This window comes from Dendroctonus ponderosae, unplaced genomic scaffold (genome assembly GCF_020466585.1).
Source record: "Dendroctonus ponderosae isolate FM_Combo_2020 unplaced genomic scaffold, Dpon_F_20191213v2 Dpon_F_20191213_1, whole genome shotgun sequence".
In the NCBI taxonomy this organism is placed as follows: Eukaryota; Metazoa; Arthropoda; class Insecta; order Coleoptera; family Curculionidae; genus Dendroctonus; species Dendroctonus ponderosae.
Genome location: NW_026017110.1, coordinates 25,662,819 through 25,680,252, shown reverse-complemented (window position 1 = coordinate 25,680,252; position 17,434 = coordinate 25,662,819). Strand labels below are relative to the sequence as shown.

Here is a 17,434-nt window from a genome sequence, read left to right as displayed (position 1 = left end):
ATTTAAACACCAACATACCTTTACATTTTTGCGGGGTTTTAAGCCATAATTATACCGTAATTACCGTCTTGAAGGCACATCATAACACTGAGGCACAAGCACGGTTTTTAATTTTGACTCATATTTATTTTATCGCATTGAATAATATGGATTTTTAATATTCTCAAGTTTTCGAAAAACGTGTAATAGGAATGCCCGAGATGATTTGTAGAGAATAAAAATATCTACAAAATGAGGGGTTGAATTAAAACATTAAAACCTGAAGTAGTAAATAAATTTCCATGAACAGTTTACAATGTACACTTTAGTAGTTATTTTTCCAATATTCCTTGCCAGAGTCCTTACATACAGTTGCTGTGTAAACAGTAATATAAATTAATACTTGCGACGAATCATGTGCATTATTAATAATTGAGTTTGTTTTCTATCAGTAAAATTCTGTAAGCCCATCAAAATATTTAAATATCTACAGCTTACTGTAGATATTGTCCATTAAAAACCAAATGTATCACTGACGCAACCTAAAATGCGGACCGTTTTTTCTTCCGACAATCGAATAGCAAATACCCATCGAATAGCCAGCAAAATCGGAACATGATCGGGCAGGTAGCGGAAAGATGTGAACTAAGTGATTTTGCTCGCAGATCTTCGTCTGATTGTATGATCGGAGTCGGATATGTGACCCGGCCTTAAGGCTTGATGTTAAACGAGTATCCGAAGCAATAGTTGCCGGGTAAAAGGGCTTAGTTGCAGCAACTGAGAATAATCCCCCGAGTATGGTTCCATAAGGTTCTATGTGTGTTCTATGTGTGCATAGCTAAACGTGTATCCGAGGCAGCAGTCTCGTGTAAAAAAGATGTAAGAGCACAGAGTGCTAACTGTTACATAGTGAAGCCACAGCATAGCGTTATTTATTGTCAACACATGAAACAACAAAATAATCGTGCAGATGTGTACTTATTGCTTTGTTAGTACCGACTAACACGGTTTTACTGACAGATCGAATGGAAAAAAAATACGAAACTTTGTTTAAATAATTTTATTTAGACACTACACGTGTAGTGTTTGTGGCACTTCGCACGTGCGGGCTGTGGTCTGGATTAGACCCCGTCAGGGCGGGCTGGTACCCCCGGCGAAACTTTGTGGTTCTTGACCAAAAAGTCCGCATATTCCTGGTATGGCGTACGCGAAAGTGGCATGTCCTTCCACAAATCGGGCGTTAAGTACGCGTACGTCTTCGCAATGGCTGCGTATGTCGCCTTTGCAAAATTACCCAAAGTCCCTAACAAAAAACAAAAACAAATTAGTCTCCTGACGCTACTAGTGGCCTAGTCACATATGAAGTGCGAAATGTCAGACATTCTTGGCCGTCATTGAATGATTCCTCTGGTGGAAACCGCGAAAGAATACAGTAATTCATCATGTAATTGTCCTTAATTTCCAAATATCAGTTGAGTGATAACTTACCGGTAGATCCTCTTGCAGAAGTGTAACAATCTTCAATACCGGCCATCTGCAGCAATTTCTTAGGAACAGGAGCTGATACAATGCCAGTACCACGGGGAGCTGGGATCAGACGAACCGTCACCGACCCGCATTTTCCAGTTACCTGTAAATAAAATAAGAAGCAAATTAGACAAAATTCACAAAGAAATAAACTTTGATTAAGAGTAGTACTACATTGATCAGATATTCTTGGCCATCACTGACTTGAAGTCTCTGGTGGAAACCGCGAAAGAATGGGAGTTGTTCATCATGAATGTATTCTATGTTTCTCATAACTGAATTTCAATCAACCACAATATCACTAACCTTGCAGGGTACTGTATGGGGTTGACCGATCTTATTTCCCCAATAGCCTCTTCGAACTGGAACCACCGACAATTTAGCCAAAATGATGGCACCACGAATCGCAGTTGCTACTTCCTTGCTGCATTTTACGCCGAGGCCAATGTGTCCTTTGCTGTCTCCAATGGCCACAAAAGCCTTGAACCTTGTACGTTGACCAGCACGAGTTTGCTTCTGAACGGGCATGATCTTCAAAACCTAAAGAATCCTTTATAATTAATATTCTCGTGCGTGTATCGGAACAACGGTTTTTCTTTAAAAAAGTATCAGATATTCTAGGCCGTCATGAATTTTTCCGGTGGAAACCGCGAAAGAATTAAGTTATTCATCATATAAGTGATAAATAAAAGTGGTGTGCAGAAATTGGTTTGACAAATTACCTCATCATTCAGATCGGTTCCAATAAAGAAGTCGATGATATCAAACTCTTTGATCGGAAGAGAGAAAAGATAAATTTCCTCCAAGTTGCGGATTTTACCATCTCGCACCAAACGTCCAAGTTTGGTTACGGGAACCCACTCCTTTGAGTCTTCCTTCCCTCTTCCACGACCACGGCCGCGACCTCTACCTGTAAAACAAAAAAAAAGTTTTTATAGCTTCATATTTCCCAAAATAGTAAAATTTATGAACTAAAGAAACAATAATATTTAATTGGATATGTTGATGTAAATCGTGTTTCGGTAAATTTGACTATTTAAATGGAACTGTATTCTTACATTCATATCGATTTGAGGCAAGAGAGCGAAAATAATAGGGATGTTGGCTGGTACAATAAAATAAATGCAACTGGCATACAAAGAACTCATGGAATAAATAACATTGAATCTGATACCGAACCATAGAAAATCGAAACAGAATCAAGCTATAAAATTGAGTTTCCGAGAGATGACTGATTTATTAAGCGACTGTTAGAAAAGCAAAAGATTGATTTCCATCTGAAAGTGAAAGCGGTAGTTATGTAACTTCAATTAATAATTGACAACGATATATTCCAGATGTTAAAACAGAGATGGAGTTAGATCCTGCAGATGTAGAGGGGATTTAAATTACCTCTTCCGCGACCTCCTCGTCCTCCACGACCACCGCCTGCGCCTCCTGCACCAAAGCCTCCTCTGAATCCACCACGTCCTCCGGCTGGAGCTGCGTCCGCCATGTCTGCAATACAAAAAATGTGGCATTTAGCAAGGACAATGTAATTTACCCAATTTCAGTAAAACTCCAAAAAATTATCAGAACTTCTAGACCATCACTAATTAAATCTGGTGGAAACCGCGAAAGAAATAAAATGTTCATCATGTAGTTTTCGCAATTCATATTGCAAAAAGGAGCAAGTTTTGTCTCAAGTACCCATTTAAGTAACACAATTGTTGGTATTTATGCTGTAATAAATGTAGATCCTTAGTTGAATGAGAAAGCTTTCAAATATCAGCTGGAACGTGACGTGAATGAAAATAACGTGAAATGTTATATTAACATGGAGCAATTGAAAATTAAATTTAGCCAGTTTCAGTAAGAAGACATTTTGGTTCGGCCATAATCGTCGTATTCTAAGCCCCGCCGAATTTTTTGTGTTTTCTTCTTTTACCTTAAAACCACTTCAAATTAAGCACTTTTAGTAAAAAAAATATAAGATGCTCAAACTTTAAACACAATTATTATGCATCTTAGCGAAAACTTTGCAAGTAGAGTTATACATTGTTGAGACCTAAAAAAACAAGATTTAGCAGCAAATAGCACAGGTGGAAAAGCGAATTTCAATAGTGTTTTTTGGATTAATTTATAGACCATCCAATTATGCAATTTGCCTTTTTGAAGAACTAAGCTCCAAACGGAACTTGAAATGTTTCTATGATAAAGTTTGACTGTCTTTGGAAAACTGAACGCGTGGGTGATAACCACGTGCTGAAGGAAGTGGTACTGATAGTTCTGGCAACTGCGCGAAAAATTTGTTCTGGCAAGAATCAACATGGTGTCCTTTGTATTCGATTGGAAACGAATGAATTTCAGAGGGTGAGAAGTAGTGGAAAACGGCATTTTCTCGAAAAAAATATTATTTGTTATGAGAATTTCTATAGGGTGAGCAGTCTTAATCCGCAAAGCGGTAGTCCTGATAAACAGATTGTGTCCCAGACATTTACTCTAATCGGTACATTTTACGGAACCAGAACAAACTTGCATATTTTACAAAAAATATGTTGTTTAACAACTCCTTACAACAATTTCGAAGACGAGACCTTTCGCGATATTTGGCAACACGGTGCAAAGTTTAGAATCAAATATGGCGAATTTCTAGCCATGCGGTTGATTTTATGAGCAATCCAATACTTTCTGACTGGGACTCCTGAATTGAAGCGTGTTTTCAGTTAAAAAAGTGGAATCTTGCAGGGTATAATCGACACCAGCAAGAATCTGGATTAATTATATCCGTTGTTCACGGGCGATGCTGAGTTTAAATTCAACAAAAAATGCGTATTTTCACAAATTTTCAAGCAAAAATGAGTAACCTTCCGACATTCCAACTACACGGGGATGATTGGCTTAAAACAGGGCCAAGCCATAAATCACGTGGCCAACATGGAAATCAGGTTAAGAAATTTTTTAACAAAAATGCTAGTTCCTATTTTGAAACCCGATGTAGATGATATTACTGTGTAAAAACCTAACTTGCTCGTGATTATTAAAATTATAAAATTATTTAACAAACCAGAAAATATCAGAAACTTACCTCTATGTATAACTTCTCGCGTGGAGGAAAACGGAATAAGTGACGCCCAGAGAAAATGGAGAAGCCGGATATTCGATTCATTTCCCCCACTACTTCAATGTTCCCAACAGCAGCGAGCTGGAAGAACTAGTAAAATTTACAAAATTTATACCAAAAACCCACCAATAAGCCATAAAATTGTACTTTTTGTTAAATTTAAGTAAATTCCTACTGAAAAATATGCATACTACTGATTTCATTACAAAATTTTACTGTTCCAGACAAAGAAGATTACTTTTTCAGGACAATCGAAAAGAAGTGCTGTCGTTTGTCGACGTAACCACACTTCAACAAAATAACTTGGAAAATCGAGAGTCAAATCCAGGCGAATGAATAATAATGTTTAAAATTTTGCAAATTCTGCCTAAACGCCCCATTCTGAAACTGTTCGAACCAAACCGTTCGCATAATGTGAGGACAATACTCTCGCAAGCTTATTACTGTGAGGATGTCTGGAACCAACGACTTAGTAACCCCGTTCTACAAAAAGTAAACTTGGATGATTTGTTTTATGAACTGGACCAAAGATTTAATAAAACGAAGCAGCTTAATGCTATTGACATCGATGTGTTTGCCAATGCCATACGGGATGATTCGTTATGTGACGAACTACTGGATGTTGTTCACAAACTTAGGATCACAGCAGACACATGCAATACGTTGGAATCCACCAGTCATGCTGTAGTGAGAGTTTTGTTGCAATCTGGCAAAGCCGAAGAACTTATAAATGCTCTGGATGATCGACTCAACTATGGATTGTTCCTGGACTATTACACAGCAAACCTACTTATGGATACCTTCTGGAAGTCGAAAGAATACACCCATGGGGCACGAGTGGCAAGCCAACTTATGTTGCAGGAAGAAGTGGAGCATCCCTTGTTTTGTAGCTTTGCCCTGCTGCACTGCTACAATTATCTACTGAACCCAACGGGTAGGTTTCGTGAGTTCAAATAGTTAGAAATGTAAAACAAAGTTTGTTTCAGGTTGGCCAGAATATGCGCCCCCACCTGAACCTGAAGAAGAAGTTAAAATCAGGGTAAAGTATTTAAGAAACCCGTATGATGACGAACACTTTGACTTGAGGGATGGCAAGAAAATCGTTGGCAAAACCCTGGCCATGATCAGCAAACGGAAAAATGACCCCTTGCATCAAAGCTTCTATGTATTGGGATTAGCATTGTTTGGAAAACCAGATGTTCTGAGAAGTTTCACTTCGGAAGTCACCAAACCTCTATATAAAGAAGTGTTAGCCCTAATCCCCGAAGAAAGCAACGTTGGAGAAATAATAAATCAGCTTCAAACAGAATCAATAGATCTAAGCAACGTACTCATCGAGAATGTGAAAACAGCCGCACAACAGACTTTAGAAAGCGATATTACCCAACAGTGCGACACCTTTAAAAAATGGGAAAGCGACCGCATCCAGCAGCTAGAAGCACAAAAAGAGAGACTGAAGACGGCCAAGAGACTACAGAGCATTGAGGACATCAACAAGGCATTGAAAGAAAAGGAGGAAAGGCTGTGGTTCTTTGAAAATGAGGAAACAATTGACCTGGCCATTGAGAGCAAAGTCAAATACTACCCGACCAGATGGTTTGGACCCAGAAGGAAACCCAAGGAAGCAGATGCAAGTTACGTACCTCCAGAAGTACATACAAAGCAATTAGGTTAAACTTATAACGTTGTGTATATTTTCTTGAGTAAAATAATAATTTCATATTTGTTTATTGCAATTCGTGATGGTCGCGGAAAGTCTACAACAATGGTGATATAATTTGTTCCATTTGTTGTAATTTCCATCAGAAATTAGCGTTTAAAGTTTTGCATTTTCATAGCAAAGCAATTTAGGTTCTGTGTGTCACCCTGTTTAGCAAAATTCGAAGTTGGCTTATTGGATAGCTATCGCATCAGTACTTCAATTTCATTTTTCATTTCAGTCAAGTCTCTCTGGACTTTGTCCAATTTATCGCGAATGTCTTTATTTTTTTCTGTTTCTATCTGTTCCTCCAAGTTTCTCAGCTCTCGCTCAGCTTGACCAATATTCGAAACTGCCTGCAGAATTCCATTGCATTCTTCCCTTAAGGCCGCTAAATATTTGTAGGCCTTTCTGGCTGATTCGTCACTCTTGCAATCCTACGAACAATGTTGATAACAACTGACAAACTATATTTCAGCACCAACACTTACATGGAAAATCATTTCGTCGCTTAAAGTGAAAGATCTATCCACTTGCCCAGTCAAATTACTGATGTCCTTTTGAACTTGCCTGGTATCCGAAATGATTTTTTGGATTTCCTTGTTTTGTTTCTGAATATTTCCTACTATTTCCAGTATTCTCTTTGTATATGCAGCCCTAATTGATCAAAAGTCAGCAATGATTAGGCAAGTACAAGATTTGGCTGTTTTATTGTTTGGTACCTGTTGTTTTTATTATTCAGATCTTTACATTTTAGAATGAGCTTCTGCTCTAGAGCAGTTTTCTCTTTCAGGTCCGTCATAACTTCTTTATAGGCTTTCTTCAAGGTCTGTAATTCAGTGTACCGAGTTTCAGAACTACAAACAAAATTGCGATTTGAATCAAAGTTAAACTTGCATAATTATGCAGCTTCAACCTTTTTAACGCTTTCTGCTCTTCCAACAGCGGTGCTTGTACTTCGTCCCATTGATTGGCCAATTCAACCAATCGATTTTCACCCTTTTTTATTAGATTCTCCAGTTTAACTATGTTCTCCTCATTGCTGAGAACTGCCATTGTTTTGTTTTTCACTTTAACTTTAGCTACTAATTCTTTGAGTATAGTTTGTTCCTGTTCTCGTTGGGATTTGAGCTGGAAATGTCATGATAAAAACAGAGCGTTTGTTAACACATAAGGAACATACAGGTTTTAGATAAATATTAAATACATGAACACTTACACTTTATACTAAATGTTCCAGTACTATCTAAGAATTTTAGAGTTAACTATTTTTTTCATGGCTTACCTTTAACAAGTTCTCTTCGCATTCTTTAACAGCTTTTTGCATTTCATCCAAACTCTCCTTCTCCTCCTTTAGGGTATTTAATAAAGGTTCCGCTTTATGCTGAGGGGAATTGCGATTTATGTACTCTTTTCTATCTCCAGCTGCACTCGGGCTGTCCAATTTTTCAATTGCTGCGCTATTCAACAACTCTCTTGATAAATCACGCGCTAAAGGCTCACTTACAGCTGACTGCTGCCAGTTTTGCATGCCCGAGTAATCTATGGGCGGAAATAGAAGGGAAGGCAACAGTTGTCTAGGCGTTGAACATTGTTCTATCACATTTGGAATGAATGAGGCTGTTTCTGGATCTAAAAAATATTTTTCAAAATTTGAGAATGAGAAACCAGACTTATGAGCATACCAGTGGTTTCATCCGCAACAATTAGGTTGATGCCATGAAGGGGGACACTGTTACCAAAACTGTTAACGAGAAATCCGTGTTCAATAGGCCGAGCTCCAAAGTGCAGAGCTTCAGATGGAATCCACATCTTGGTCAAAGAGTGTCTCAAAGTATCTTCTATCTGCTTTACTACCTTAGGAACGTATCCAATTGGTTCCGCAGATGCAGCGGCATTGGCTTCCTTGGGCAACCGCTCCAATAGAAACATTAGAACGCGCCGTACTTCCACCTAGTAATAATTTTAAAAATATCAGGAAAACTGGATATGTTTATTCGTTGGACTGGCGGTACCTCATTACAATATAGAATTGTTTGATATCCCATGTCGCCTTTGAAGCCGAATTCCGTAATTTGCTGAGCTAGACTAGAGGCGAACTTTATACGGGCGCTCATTGAAGATGGCAATTTTCTGGGCAGTTTTAGTTGAGGGTTTATTGCTTGTAGACAACTTGTTATTGCCATTACAACTAAATCTGCATCGAAGTCTTTTAAACTAGTAATTCCTCTTTCCACATCGCTAAAAAAAACGTTCACTTTCCTTAGAATGGGGATAAATGGGAAGAAAAGTGTTTTGGCCATGCGAATTTTGAGTAGTTCCTTATGACATAGGTTTTGTTGGCCTTGTTGATGATCATGAAAGTATTTACTCATTTATGTTCTTTAGATCGGTTGTCTGTCAAGACGTATAATGGATAGTATCTAAATTGGTAGGTATGTATGTCATTTTCTATTTTTTCTTGTAGTCTGTTTTTAATTATGCGTTTATATAATTTCTCAGTACCGGCAGTAACAAAATGAAAAATCAGTTTCCCATTTGTTTCTGTTAACTTTTTTGTTTCTTTGGTATAATTATGCCATTTTTTCGGAAAAAGGAAAAATATTTCAGTCTAAACCAAATTCAATTGCTGACGCCCCACAGCTTGCATTTCATTTGTGGATAAATCAATCCAGTAGGGTTTGATGGTAATATTCTCCAAGTGTATACTATTAAAGGCTATTACTTGAGAGTATTAAAATTAAAAGTTAACTCACCAGCTAAGATGTCTTAAGGAGTCTATGATAATTTTATCAACTTCTTCCATCCTATTTTCCCAATGTCCTGATCTTTCTTGCTAATTATATCTGAGCTACATAGAAGGCGTTAATGAGTGCCAAAATAATAGGCAATAAATTAATAGTATTAATTTAATAAAATAAATAAATATTTATTTTGCAGTTCTCACATAACCTCAAGCAAAAGTGACGTATTTTGAAGGCAGTTCAAATCCCCTGCCGATAGCTGCTGCCATCTTTTCTTGTTTATATCAATGAGTTACAGCAAACTGTATTGCTGCAATCGTTGCACTTGAAGCTTTGACAGTCTTGAATTATAGTGACGTGTTGTAAACAAAACCAAAACGTCACTGAAATGGCCGAAGAACAACTTGATTTGTGCAACAATTTGGAAAATCTCGACATAAAGCAGAATAACGAACTGCCAATTGATGGCATTCAGGGCAGTAATGGTGTGCAAAACGGCCTTCCCCTCAATGAAGTTTACAAACTGGCCCTAAGCTTCTATAAAGGTAATTTTAATCTCTGAAGCCTTAGGGAAGGCCTGACTATGTTCAGGTTTTATTGCCAAATGTTCGAGTACAGTGTGCACTGTCACCTTTTGGAAATTGAATTTCTAGATAACTTTTCTGGTATGAAAAGTTTCACACCATGTATACGTTTGGGAGTGTATTTTTTTAAATTGCTTATGGACCTTAACTCTGAATTGTCTTCACTATTCCTCAGTATCTCTCAGACATACACAGCACTCAACAGCTGCAGCAAGTTAGCAAAACTAACTATTTACAGAAATAACATCAGAAACCCACCTGTGAAACCAGTCATGAATTCTTCAATAAGGTTTTAACAGACGTTTCATTAATCTGATAAGTTAACAGTCTGGTTTAATTTCCAAAGAAACTATTTGCCCAGACAAGTTCTAATAAACCATAATTCTTGTTTCTTCAGACAAAGTGGGTAAAGCTTTTCACTTCAGTTATGAGGACAACTTGCAGCTAGTGGCCTTTTCGCAGCAAGTTGGTCATGGACCTTTGGCCGAAGCCATATCTAAACTACCGCCCCTTGGTACATTGGATGTAGTTGGAAAAGATAGAAGGTATTGTCGCCTTTCGCCCCAGAAAATTACAAATTAAAAAAACGCGACTTTTTATTCTATTTCAGGGAAGCCTGGCAGAAACTAGGCAACTTATCAAAAGATCAGGCGCGAACAGGGTTTGTAGAATTACTCAGCAGAAGATGTCTATTGTTTTCCGCTTATATAGAAGCGCACAGAAGGGAGAGAGACGAGCAAAGTCGAAAAGAGTAAGTTTGTTGCAATTTGAAAGCGTCCGTTTGTATGTTTCCATAATTTAAGTATGTTGTAAGTTTTATATTGTAAGCCTGGGTTTGTTATAGCAAAGAGCAAGCTATCATTAAATTGGCAGAAGAGGCTGAGCATCAAAAGCAATTGGAGGAGGAAAAGTTACATATTGAGCAAATGCAACAGCAGGAAGCTATAAAACGGCAAATTCAGTCGGCTTTGAATGAACAAACGTTTGACCAGTTTAGGAAATACGCCTCGCAACAGTACCCGGGTAATTTAAAATTTGAACGCGTATAATAGTTGAATAATGAAAATACAGCGTCATTGTTGTTACCAGGTGATCCAGAGAAGCAAGGAAGTTTGGTCAGGCAACTTCAAGAACAGCATTATTTCCAGTACATGCAACAGTTGGAATTGTCACAGCGAGCAGAAGCGTTAAATGAAAGGAACATTTTGCCCGAGAATTCCGAGTTGAAATCAAACGGGGTGGTAAGTTTGAAAATCTTACGAGAGAGTGGAAGACATCTGTGTGTTGCTGTAGAAGCCGTTGGAGCACAGCATTTCCGATGCCGAGAATCCTGACAATTCCGAGGAAGAGGAGTCCAATAGCCAAACTGAGTCAGCGAGTATGTGGACTTTGCCGGACATTGAGCCGTTTAAGCAAAGGTAATTTCACACCGAACTCGAAGCAACATCATAGCAATCTCAATGTTGAATGTATTTGCAGGGTGGCGCAGACAGAAGGCGACTGTGTTGTAAGAGTAGGTCATGGTGAAACAATCACAATTCGAGTTCCCACTCATCCGCAAGGATCGAAATTGTTTTGGGAATTTGCTACCGACCACTATGATATAGGCTTTGGAATATATTTCGAATTCGGCACCCCGCTGACCGACGAAGTTTCAGTTCATGTTTCTGAGAGCGATGATGAGGATGTCGAAATTGATGAAGATGAATTGTATGCAGATGAGAATCTGAGATGTGATTTGGAATCGGGCGGTGAGTATTTGTAAATTATCGAATTTTTATTAAATTACTCGCAATTTTTTTTTGAAAGCGTGATTACTAGTGAGAATTTGATGATTTGATTGAAATTTTTTGTGTATTTTGATGCTCCAGGTATGGATTTGTCGTCTCTCACCAAACCTGCGGTCATGGAAATCGTTCCGGTATACAGGCGAGATTGTCAAGCTGAAGTTTACGCTGGCTCCCATGCCTATCCAGGTAAGGGAGTTTATCTCCTCAAATTTGACAACTCCTATTCGCTTTGGAGGTCTAAAACCCTTTATTATCGCATTTATTATGCAAATTAAGCGACTTATATGTTTTAAGTGTAAATGGTAATTATTTATTGTTCTCAGAACTTAGGCATATGTTTTATAGTAGCAACAGTTACTTTAGATGCTAGGTACTGTTGAAATGGTTAGCTTTTGTTAATTTACCTAATACTCTGCCACGGAGTTAATAAAACCATGTTTTAATCTCAATTTATTTGAAAAATTTTACGACCATTTTTCTAATTTATGTATGTTTTAACTTCGCCCGCCTGAATAAAGCGGAAAGCAAATTTTTTGATCCCCTTTTTGACTTTTATCAAATATTACAATACAATTCAGATTTCGTTTTTAAATTACCAACTGCTTGGTTTTTGCATGGTTGAAGAATTGATACGTTGAAACAACAGTATCTTCTTAGAAAATGTTAATATATGTATATACCATTACTAACTGCCTAAATATAAATAGAATAAATTATGCATATTTATTCCATTAAATAGTTTAGTTACCTACTTATCCAGGTCCCGTTCCATAACCGCATCCAGTTGCTGAATCCGCTGATAAACCATTTATGCGTTATAACATGCCTGGAAATTGGATATTCATCTATTATGAAGTATCCCTGGCGTCGTTATCGTTCAGAAACGTTAAATTCGAACCGTAAACAATAGTGCAATGTCCAGATAGGCAAACACAATTACCTATATTTGTAAAAATCTCTATTTGATTCATGTTGTGGACCTGCCCGTGTGTTTCCAGAGCGAAGCCGGTTTATTGGAAACATCGCGGAGCTCTGCCATCGAACAATAGCGCCGTATCATCGTATCAAAATGGCAATTACAAAATTTGTAAAACGTAGGATGTCATTAATTTGGCTTATGGTCGAACTACAACGCCGAATGGCCGATGCCATCGGCGCTTGACACTGATTAGTTTGCTGTTCTATGTGCTTTTGTTGGCCCATTCATTGATCACACTGTTTACTTTTTATTAGAACTTTTTATTAGAATGTAGATTCGAAGACTTATAACAATGTTACGTGATTTCGGTCAATGAATGTGAAGTGAGAGCGGTACTGTTGAGTATAGTGGCCGATTGGTGGTTGGAAAGAACTATATCATGAGTCCGTGTTAAAACCTACTAAAATTAGGGAATCGAAAAAAGCGCTTAAAAAGCAAATTGATATGTTGCAAAAACGAATAATAATATGGAAAAAAGCCCAATATTCTTCCCTTGGGGTGCCTATAAATTGCCATTTTTGAAAATGTTTTAAATTAAATTTAGAGTCTTGAAATAAATGAACGAAGTTTTCTTAAATAGATTTAAAACCGAAGAAATATTTTGCAACTTCTCAATTCGCTTTTTGATAAAACAGCGTTTAATTGGAACATGAAATTTGCCATTCGAAATATGGTCGTGCGAACAGTCACTTTCTACAAAAATGTCAACAATAAACAAACTGAAATCGAACTGCTAAGTAAATTAAATTAACTTATTCAATAATCATGTTCATTCGTTATTCTGCAATTCGGTGTCTTTTTTTTGCTACCGATAGTGGACGAAATCGGTCGATAATCGCATTCTTAGATGGGAAATATAGAATCATTGTGGCCTTTATGGCAACGTGTACTGAACCTCACGAGGATTATTGGTAGAAAATGGAGGATGGAGTGCCAGCCTGTAAATATAGCTGGTAAGAAATTTCTAATCTATAAAATATTTGACCTTGAACTGAGTAGTTTTCCGATAACCAACTGAATTTTTATGGATTTTTTATATTTCTCTCTTTGCTTTGCCGATTTCAAATAAATTTGGCTTTGCTCCTGCTGTATTAAACATATTTTCTTTTCATTTGGTTCCGATTAACCACGAACTTCTTCATAAGAAATTTTTAAGCTTTAGTAATATTTTGGGCGGCTGTGTTTTTACATCAAGCTCATCTGAAGCTTTTGAATAATTGTTTTAATAAAGTATGCAGTTGCGTGAAAGCATTCATTTTCAAAGCAACATTTACGAAACGCGCAAAATTCAGGTTTTCATGCGATTTGAATGAACTTGAAGATGAACTGAAGTGGTAAAGAAATTGTGACGACATTTAGAGCGCACTGTTTTTGACTGAACACACAACTTTGAACTTGTAGAGCATTTTTAGTTTCTGACATTTATTTTCGAAAATCGCGTTGCAAAATGTGTCCAAAACAGATTTTTCAAATCCTAAGCAACATTTTCTAAACGATAAGTGAATCTCGAAATTTTGGCTCTTTGGCACTCTTCTATACCACACGCACAATTCTGAACTTGTATTTCTGTTTTTTCATTTCTCAGAATTTCATTTTTGTAAAACGTGATGCAAACTGTTTCCGAAACGGATTTTTCAAATCCTAAGCAACATTTTCTAAACGATGAGTAAATCTCGAAATTTCGGCGAAATTCAGAGCACACTTTTCTATACCACACGCACAATTCTGAACTTAAAGAGTTTTTTTCGTTTCTCAGAATTTTATTTTTGAAAAACGCAATGAAAATGTGTTTCCGCAACAGATTTACAAAAAGTATGAATGCTTAACACCACTACACTTAAAGACTTTAATGTGGATTTCCAATTTTTAAGATAGATAAATACACCCAACACAGCAATTGAATTGCAATAATTTTTGGCTTTTGTAGGGGAGGAAGAAATATATATTTTAAAAGAATTATAATTAATGAATTCGACAGGCTTGGTCAGAACCAAAATATGTGAAAACAAGTGATCAGTTTTAGGCCTTCTTTAGTTCGTCGTCGAATAGAATTTCTTCCTGACGTTTCGCAAGGCGCTCCTGGTTGCAAAACTTTAAATATTTTGATAATACATAGGGTTTTCATTAAGCCTGCCTTTTTTAATTATTATACATTTCTTCGCTTATTGATATTACAGGTTTTATGTGCTTCCATAAAAAATGAGTTGTTTTTGGCAGCATAGGGTCAATATTAATCGCCTCTAAGGTTTTCAAAAAAAATTCAATATTTATCTGATTTCAACTAACTATTAAACGCGATATACGAATCGCTATGCTAATGGATTCCTTAGTTATAATTTCCAATGAGTAAATATGCGAAATAAGAAAGTTATCTGCATTTGGGCGATAATAAATACGCAAATGTTGAACCTTAAAATTCGCTTCGCAAGAGTATTAAGGGCTATAAAAAGGGCACATTATTGCCGATATCAATATGGGATCCAGTAAATTTTGCAGTTTTACGACTCATACATCAGAGATTTATGTAAATTCTCACTTGTGCGAAAATATGGCCATCGATGGACCTTAAAAAGACCAAAATCCATCATGGCAAAGAGCGTCGAAGACACAATGTAGAAGGTGCTTATAGGCTATTTTCCGGATGGTGGAGTCGATTTTAATACGTAACGTGTCACATAAAATTACTCTAGTGGGGAGCGCATATGTGTGAGTGTACCCCGAACACTGGCCCGGCCTGATAAAAAGCCTTTTATTATGTTATAGATGTATAGATTTTAGTCCCGATTACGCCATAAAAATAAGCTGCCGTCGCCGTGCTTTCTTCTCGAACCGCGGAGTTTTATATGTTTAAAATCACTTTGCTGTATAAAACTGAATTTATTTCGTTCGCCTCCTTTCCAACCATACTGTATTGAAAGTCACAAAGTTTCCATTTGACTTTTCCCCGCTATTTTCACAAAAATATTCTGGGCTTCATAACAGATGTTAACAGTTGAAGATCGTCGCAAATCTTGAACGTTTTCGTTTGAAAAGATTTGCTGTTTGAATTTCTGGAAAACCATCACAACCCCTTGAAAGCACATTCAAACTAGATCTTTTTTGTTTCTAGAACACTTTTTGGTGAAAACATGATTTTTGATGTAGAAAAATCACTTAAGTGGGCGCATGTTTTAAGCCAATAATTTGCACTTTCGCCTGACTCGGGCAGATAATTGTACAAAACAGTTTAGAAGAATACTGAAATGAAAAAATAATTGAACAAATGGCTTAGAAGGAACAAAAGTGAAGCATTCACTGTTTAGTAGTGAATGCATCTAAGTACTAAGTATTTTACTTGATGCTTGTATGGTTTTATACGATTGAACTTTTTATTTAAATAACATGTTTGGAGGAAAGTTTATGGCGACGAGAAAATTTTGAAGACATGAAAGATGAATTAAACTTCCAGTAAAATTTAAAAAATGTAGCTTCTCAGGCTTTAGTTTTTTGAAAACAACTCCCCAGTTGCTCATTTACTTCCGATTTACACTTTAAATTAAACAGACACAATGACATTGTTATGGAGGATTAAAAATCGCACATTTTGGATAATAAGTACTTTTTAAGGACTCTTGGTTAGTTGAACAAAAACTTCCGAAAACTCGATGATATAAACTTGCAGCATTCAGGTTCTTGACGAGGGTATGGAGGAAAATGCGATACAATACACTCGTATCTTTGCCCCAACCCCAATTAAACATTATGAAAGTTCTGAAATTTTTCAAAGTTGTTCAAGGATGTTTTCACTAGTTCTGTTGGCCTGTAGATTGTCTTTGAGAATCTATGTAATTTTTATTATTGAATTAGTTAGTGCTGCAGTGTTAAGTCTGCAACAAGGAAAAAGCTGATTAAACCCTGTTCTCTTTAGAAAAATTCTCTGTTTGGGGCAGTTTAAAGTGATGAATGGCTGGCACTGAGCCACCCTCGCCTAAGTCAATCCAGAGGCAAATAACCAAATAAGACTATCGGGTCGTTTCGAGAGGCAAATGCTGTGCAAATAGCAGCGTCGCTATCTGTTGCTGGCAAGACTCGACGCCGTTGTATCGGAAAGAAGCACTCGAGACGAATGATCCGTGATGATTTATTAGCCGTCCAGCATCGAACAAGGACCAATATTGGATTTTTACCTGTCGACTTTAGGTTTTAAAAAATTCCTTTAAAGGAAAAACATTTATTATATCAAATTATATAATATCAAAATTGCAGTTGCAAAACTTTTCAATTTCTTCAGTTCTTTCACATGTTAATTTTTTAAGAGTGGACAATTATTTCTTAAAGTTCTTAAAGCTGTTAGCTGATACATAACTTTTGTTTGCAACTACAGTTGAGTCCGGATATAACAAACTTCAAAAATGAACTCAAACTGGTTTGTTATATCCGGAGTTCGCTATAAGCGAATAATAATACAAAAAGACGTCGTGTATTTTATTTCGTTATTTTTACATAGAGTAGTAGATGTTAGTAGGCATGACTAAAAAGAACACAAAAAGATAAACAAAATTCAATTTGAAATATACTTCATAAAGTCTGTAATTTTTGTTAGTACATGTCTGCTGCAAAAATATATGTTATTAATGTAGTTTTTAAGATCACAAAATGACTCACAGATATGATTAGGAACTTGGCGTGATTGTAGAAAATTCCAAGTTTCTGACACGTTTTTGTCCTTTAAGAAATGGTTGGAACAGCATTAGTGTCTACAGTAGAATACGTTTCAGCTAAATCGTCATCTTTCTCATTATCGCTTAAAGCTGTAGATGAGGTTACGGAGTCTATAATTTGCTCATTGGTCAACATTTCTCTCGTAAGAATGCCATTTTCAATGCTCACATATTCGAAGAAATTGAAATCACTCAATTTGGTTTTAACTTGTTCTTCGACAACATTGTGACATTTTCGTCTGTGTCATACTCGTAGTCAGAGTCTTTATACTTTTCTGACCATTCGTTAAGTGGAATTTCATCGTCTGGTTCATAATCATTTTCTTTTC

The 17,434-nt window shown here is 36.8% G+C and overlaps 4 protein-coding genes across 4 annotated transcripts; 2 read left to right on the top strand and 2 right to left on the bottom strand.

The window, feature by feature from the left end:
* Window positions 1-1,024: 1,024 nt before the first annotated feature.
* LOC109543697 (40S ribosomal protein S2) lies at window positions 1,025-4,680 on the bottom strand. Its single transcript, XM_019913520.2, has 6 exons — window positions 4,574-4,680; window positions 2,899-3,003; window positions 2,229-2,416; window positions 1,813-2,046; window positions 1,468-1,609; window positions 1,025-1,282 (listed from the first exon to the last, which is right to left on the bottom strand). The coding sequence occupies exons 2-6, from the start codon at window positions 2,999-3,001 to the stop codon at window positions 1,101-1,103; spliced, it is 849 nt and encodes a 282-aa protein (XP_019769079.1). The 5' UTR covers window positions 3,002-3,003; window positions 4,574-4,680; the 3' UTR covers window positions 1,025-1,100.
* A 182-nt stretch (window positions 4,681-4,862) lies between these two features.
* Window positions 4,863-6,329, top strand: LOC109543696 (28S ribosomal protein S27, mitochondrial). The gene is made up of 2 exons (XM_019913518.2): window positions 4,863-5,543; window positions 5,596-6,329. The coding sequence occupies exons 1-2, from the start codon at window positions 4,952-4,954 to the stop codon at window positions 6,282-6,284; spliced, it is 1,281 nt and encodes a 426-aa protein (XP_019769077.1). The 5' UTR covers window positions 4,863-4,951; the 3' UTR covers window positions 6,285-6,329.
* LOC109543693 (coiled-coil domain-containing protein 22 homolog) lies at window positions 6,281-9,272 on the bottom strand. The gene is made up of 8 exons (XM_019913515.2): window positions 9,065-9,272; window positions 8,324-8,549; window positions 7,994-8,261; window positions 7,594-7,940; window positions 7,225-7,439; window positions 7,031-7,165; window positions 6,800-6,965; window positions 6,281-6,745 (listed from the first exon to the last, which is right to left on the bottom strand). The coding sequence occupies exons 1-8, from the start codon at window positions 9,112-9,114 to the stop codon at window positions 6,512-6,514; spliced, it is 1,641 nt and encodes a 546-aa protein (XP_019769074.1). The 5' UTR covers window positions 9,115-9,272; the 3' UTR covers window positions 6,281-6,511.
* A 120-nt stretch (window positions 9,273-9,392) lies between these two features.
* Window positions 9,393-12,144, top strand: LOC109543695 (Golgi resident protein GCP60). Its single transcript, XM_019913517.2, has 8 exons — window positions 9,393-9,597; window positions 10,034-10,181; window positions 10,247-10,387; window positions 10,481-10,659; window positions 10,726-10,877; window positions 10,930-11,054; window positions 11,116-11,387; window positions 11,508-12,144. Exons 1-8 carry the CDS (start codon window positions 9,441-9,443, stop codon window positions 11,699-11,701), a joined length of 1,368 nt encoding a protein of 455 aa, XP_019769076.2. The 5' UTR covers window positions 9,393-9,440; the 3' UTR covers window positions 11,702-12,144.
* The last annotated feature ends 5,290 nt before the right edge of the window (window positions 12,145-17,434 follow it).

What these genes read in the sequence shown, in the direction of transcription:
- LOC109543697 (XM_019913520.2), bottom strand. Translation starts at nt 3,001, where the DNA reads ATGGCGGACGCAGCTCCAGCCGGAGGACGTGGTGGATTCAGAGGAGGC. An exon ending in CCCATACAGTACCCTGCAAG is followed by an intron (nt 1,610 to 1,812) that starts GTTAGTGATATT and finishes TTTTATTTACAG; the next exon opens with GTAACTGGAAAATGCGGGTC. An exon ending in TTCTGCAAGAGGATCTACCG is followed by an intron (nt 1,283 to 1,467) that starts GTAAGTTATCAC and finishes GTTTTTTGTTAG; the next exon opens with GGACTTTGGGTAATTTTGCA.
- LOC109543695 (XM_019913517.2), top strand. Translation starts at nt 9,441, where the DNA reads ATGGCCGAAGAACAACTTGATTTGTGCAACAATTTGGAAAATCTCGAC. An exon ending in GTAGTTGGAAAAGATAGAAG is followed by an intron (nt 10,182 to 10,246) that starts GTATTGTCGCCT and finishes ATTCTATTTCAG; the next exon opens with GGAAGCCTGGCAGAAACTAG. An exon ending in CGCCTCGCAACAGTACCCGG is followed by an intron (nt 10,660 to 10,725) that starts GTAATTTAAAAT and finishes TGTTGTTACCAG; the next exon opens with GTGATCCAGAGAAGCAAGGA.
- LOC109543696 (XM_019913518.2), top strand. Translation starts at nt 4,952, where the DNA reads ATGTTTAAAATTTTGCAAATTCTGCCTAAACGCCCCATTCTGAAACTG. An exon ending in TTATCTACTGAACCCAACGG is followed by an intron (nt 5,544 to 5,595) that starts GTAGGTTTCGTG and finishes AGTTTGTTTCAG; the next exon opens with GTTGGCCAGAATATGCGCCC.
- LOC109543693 (XM_019913515.2), bottom strand. Translation starts at nt 9,114, where the DNA reads ATGGAAGAAGTTGATAAAATTATCATAGACTCCTTAAGACATCTTAGC. An exon ending in GCGAAGAGAACTTGTTAAAG is followed by an intron (nt 7,440 to 7,593) that starts GTAAGCCATGAA and finishes TGACATTTCCAG; the next exon opens with CTCAAATCCCAACGAGAACA. An exon ending in GCGACGAAATGATTTTCCAT is followed by an intron (nt 6,746 to 6,799) that starts GTAAGTGTTGGT and finishes CATTGTTCGTAG; the next exon opens with GATTGCAAGAGTGACGAATC.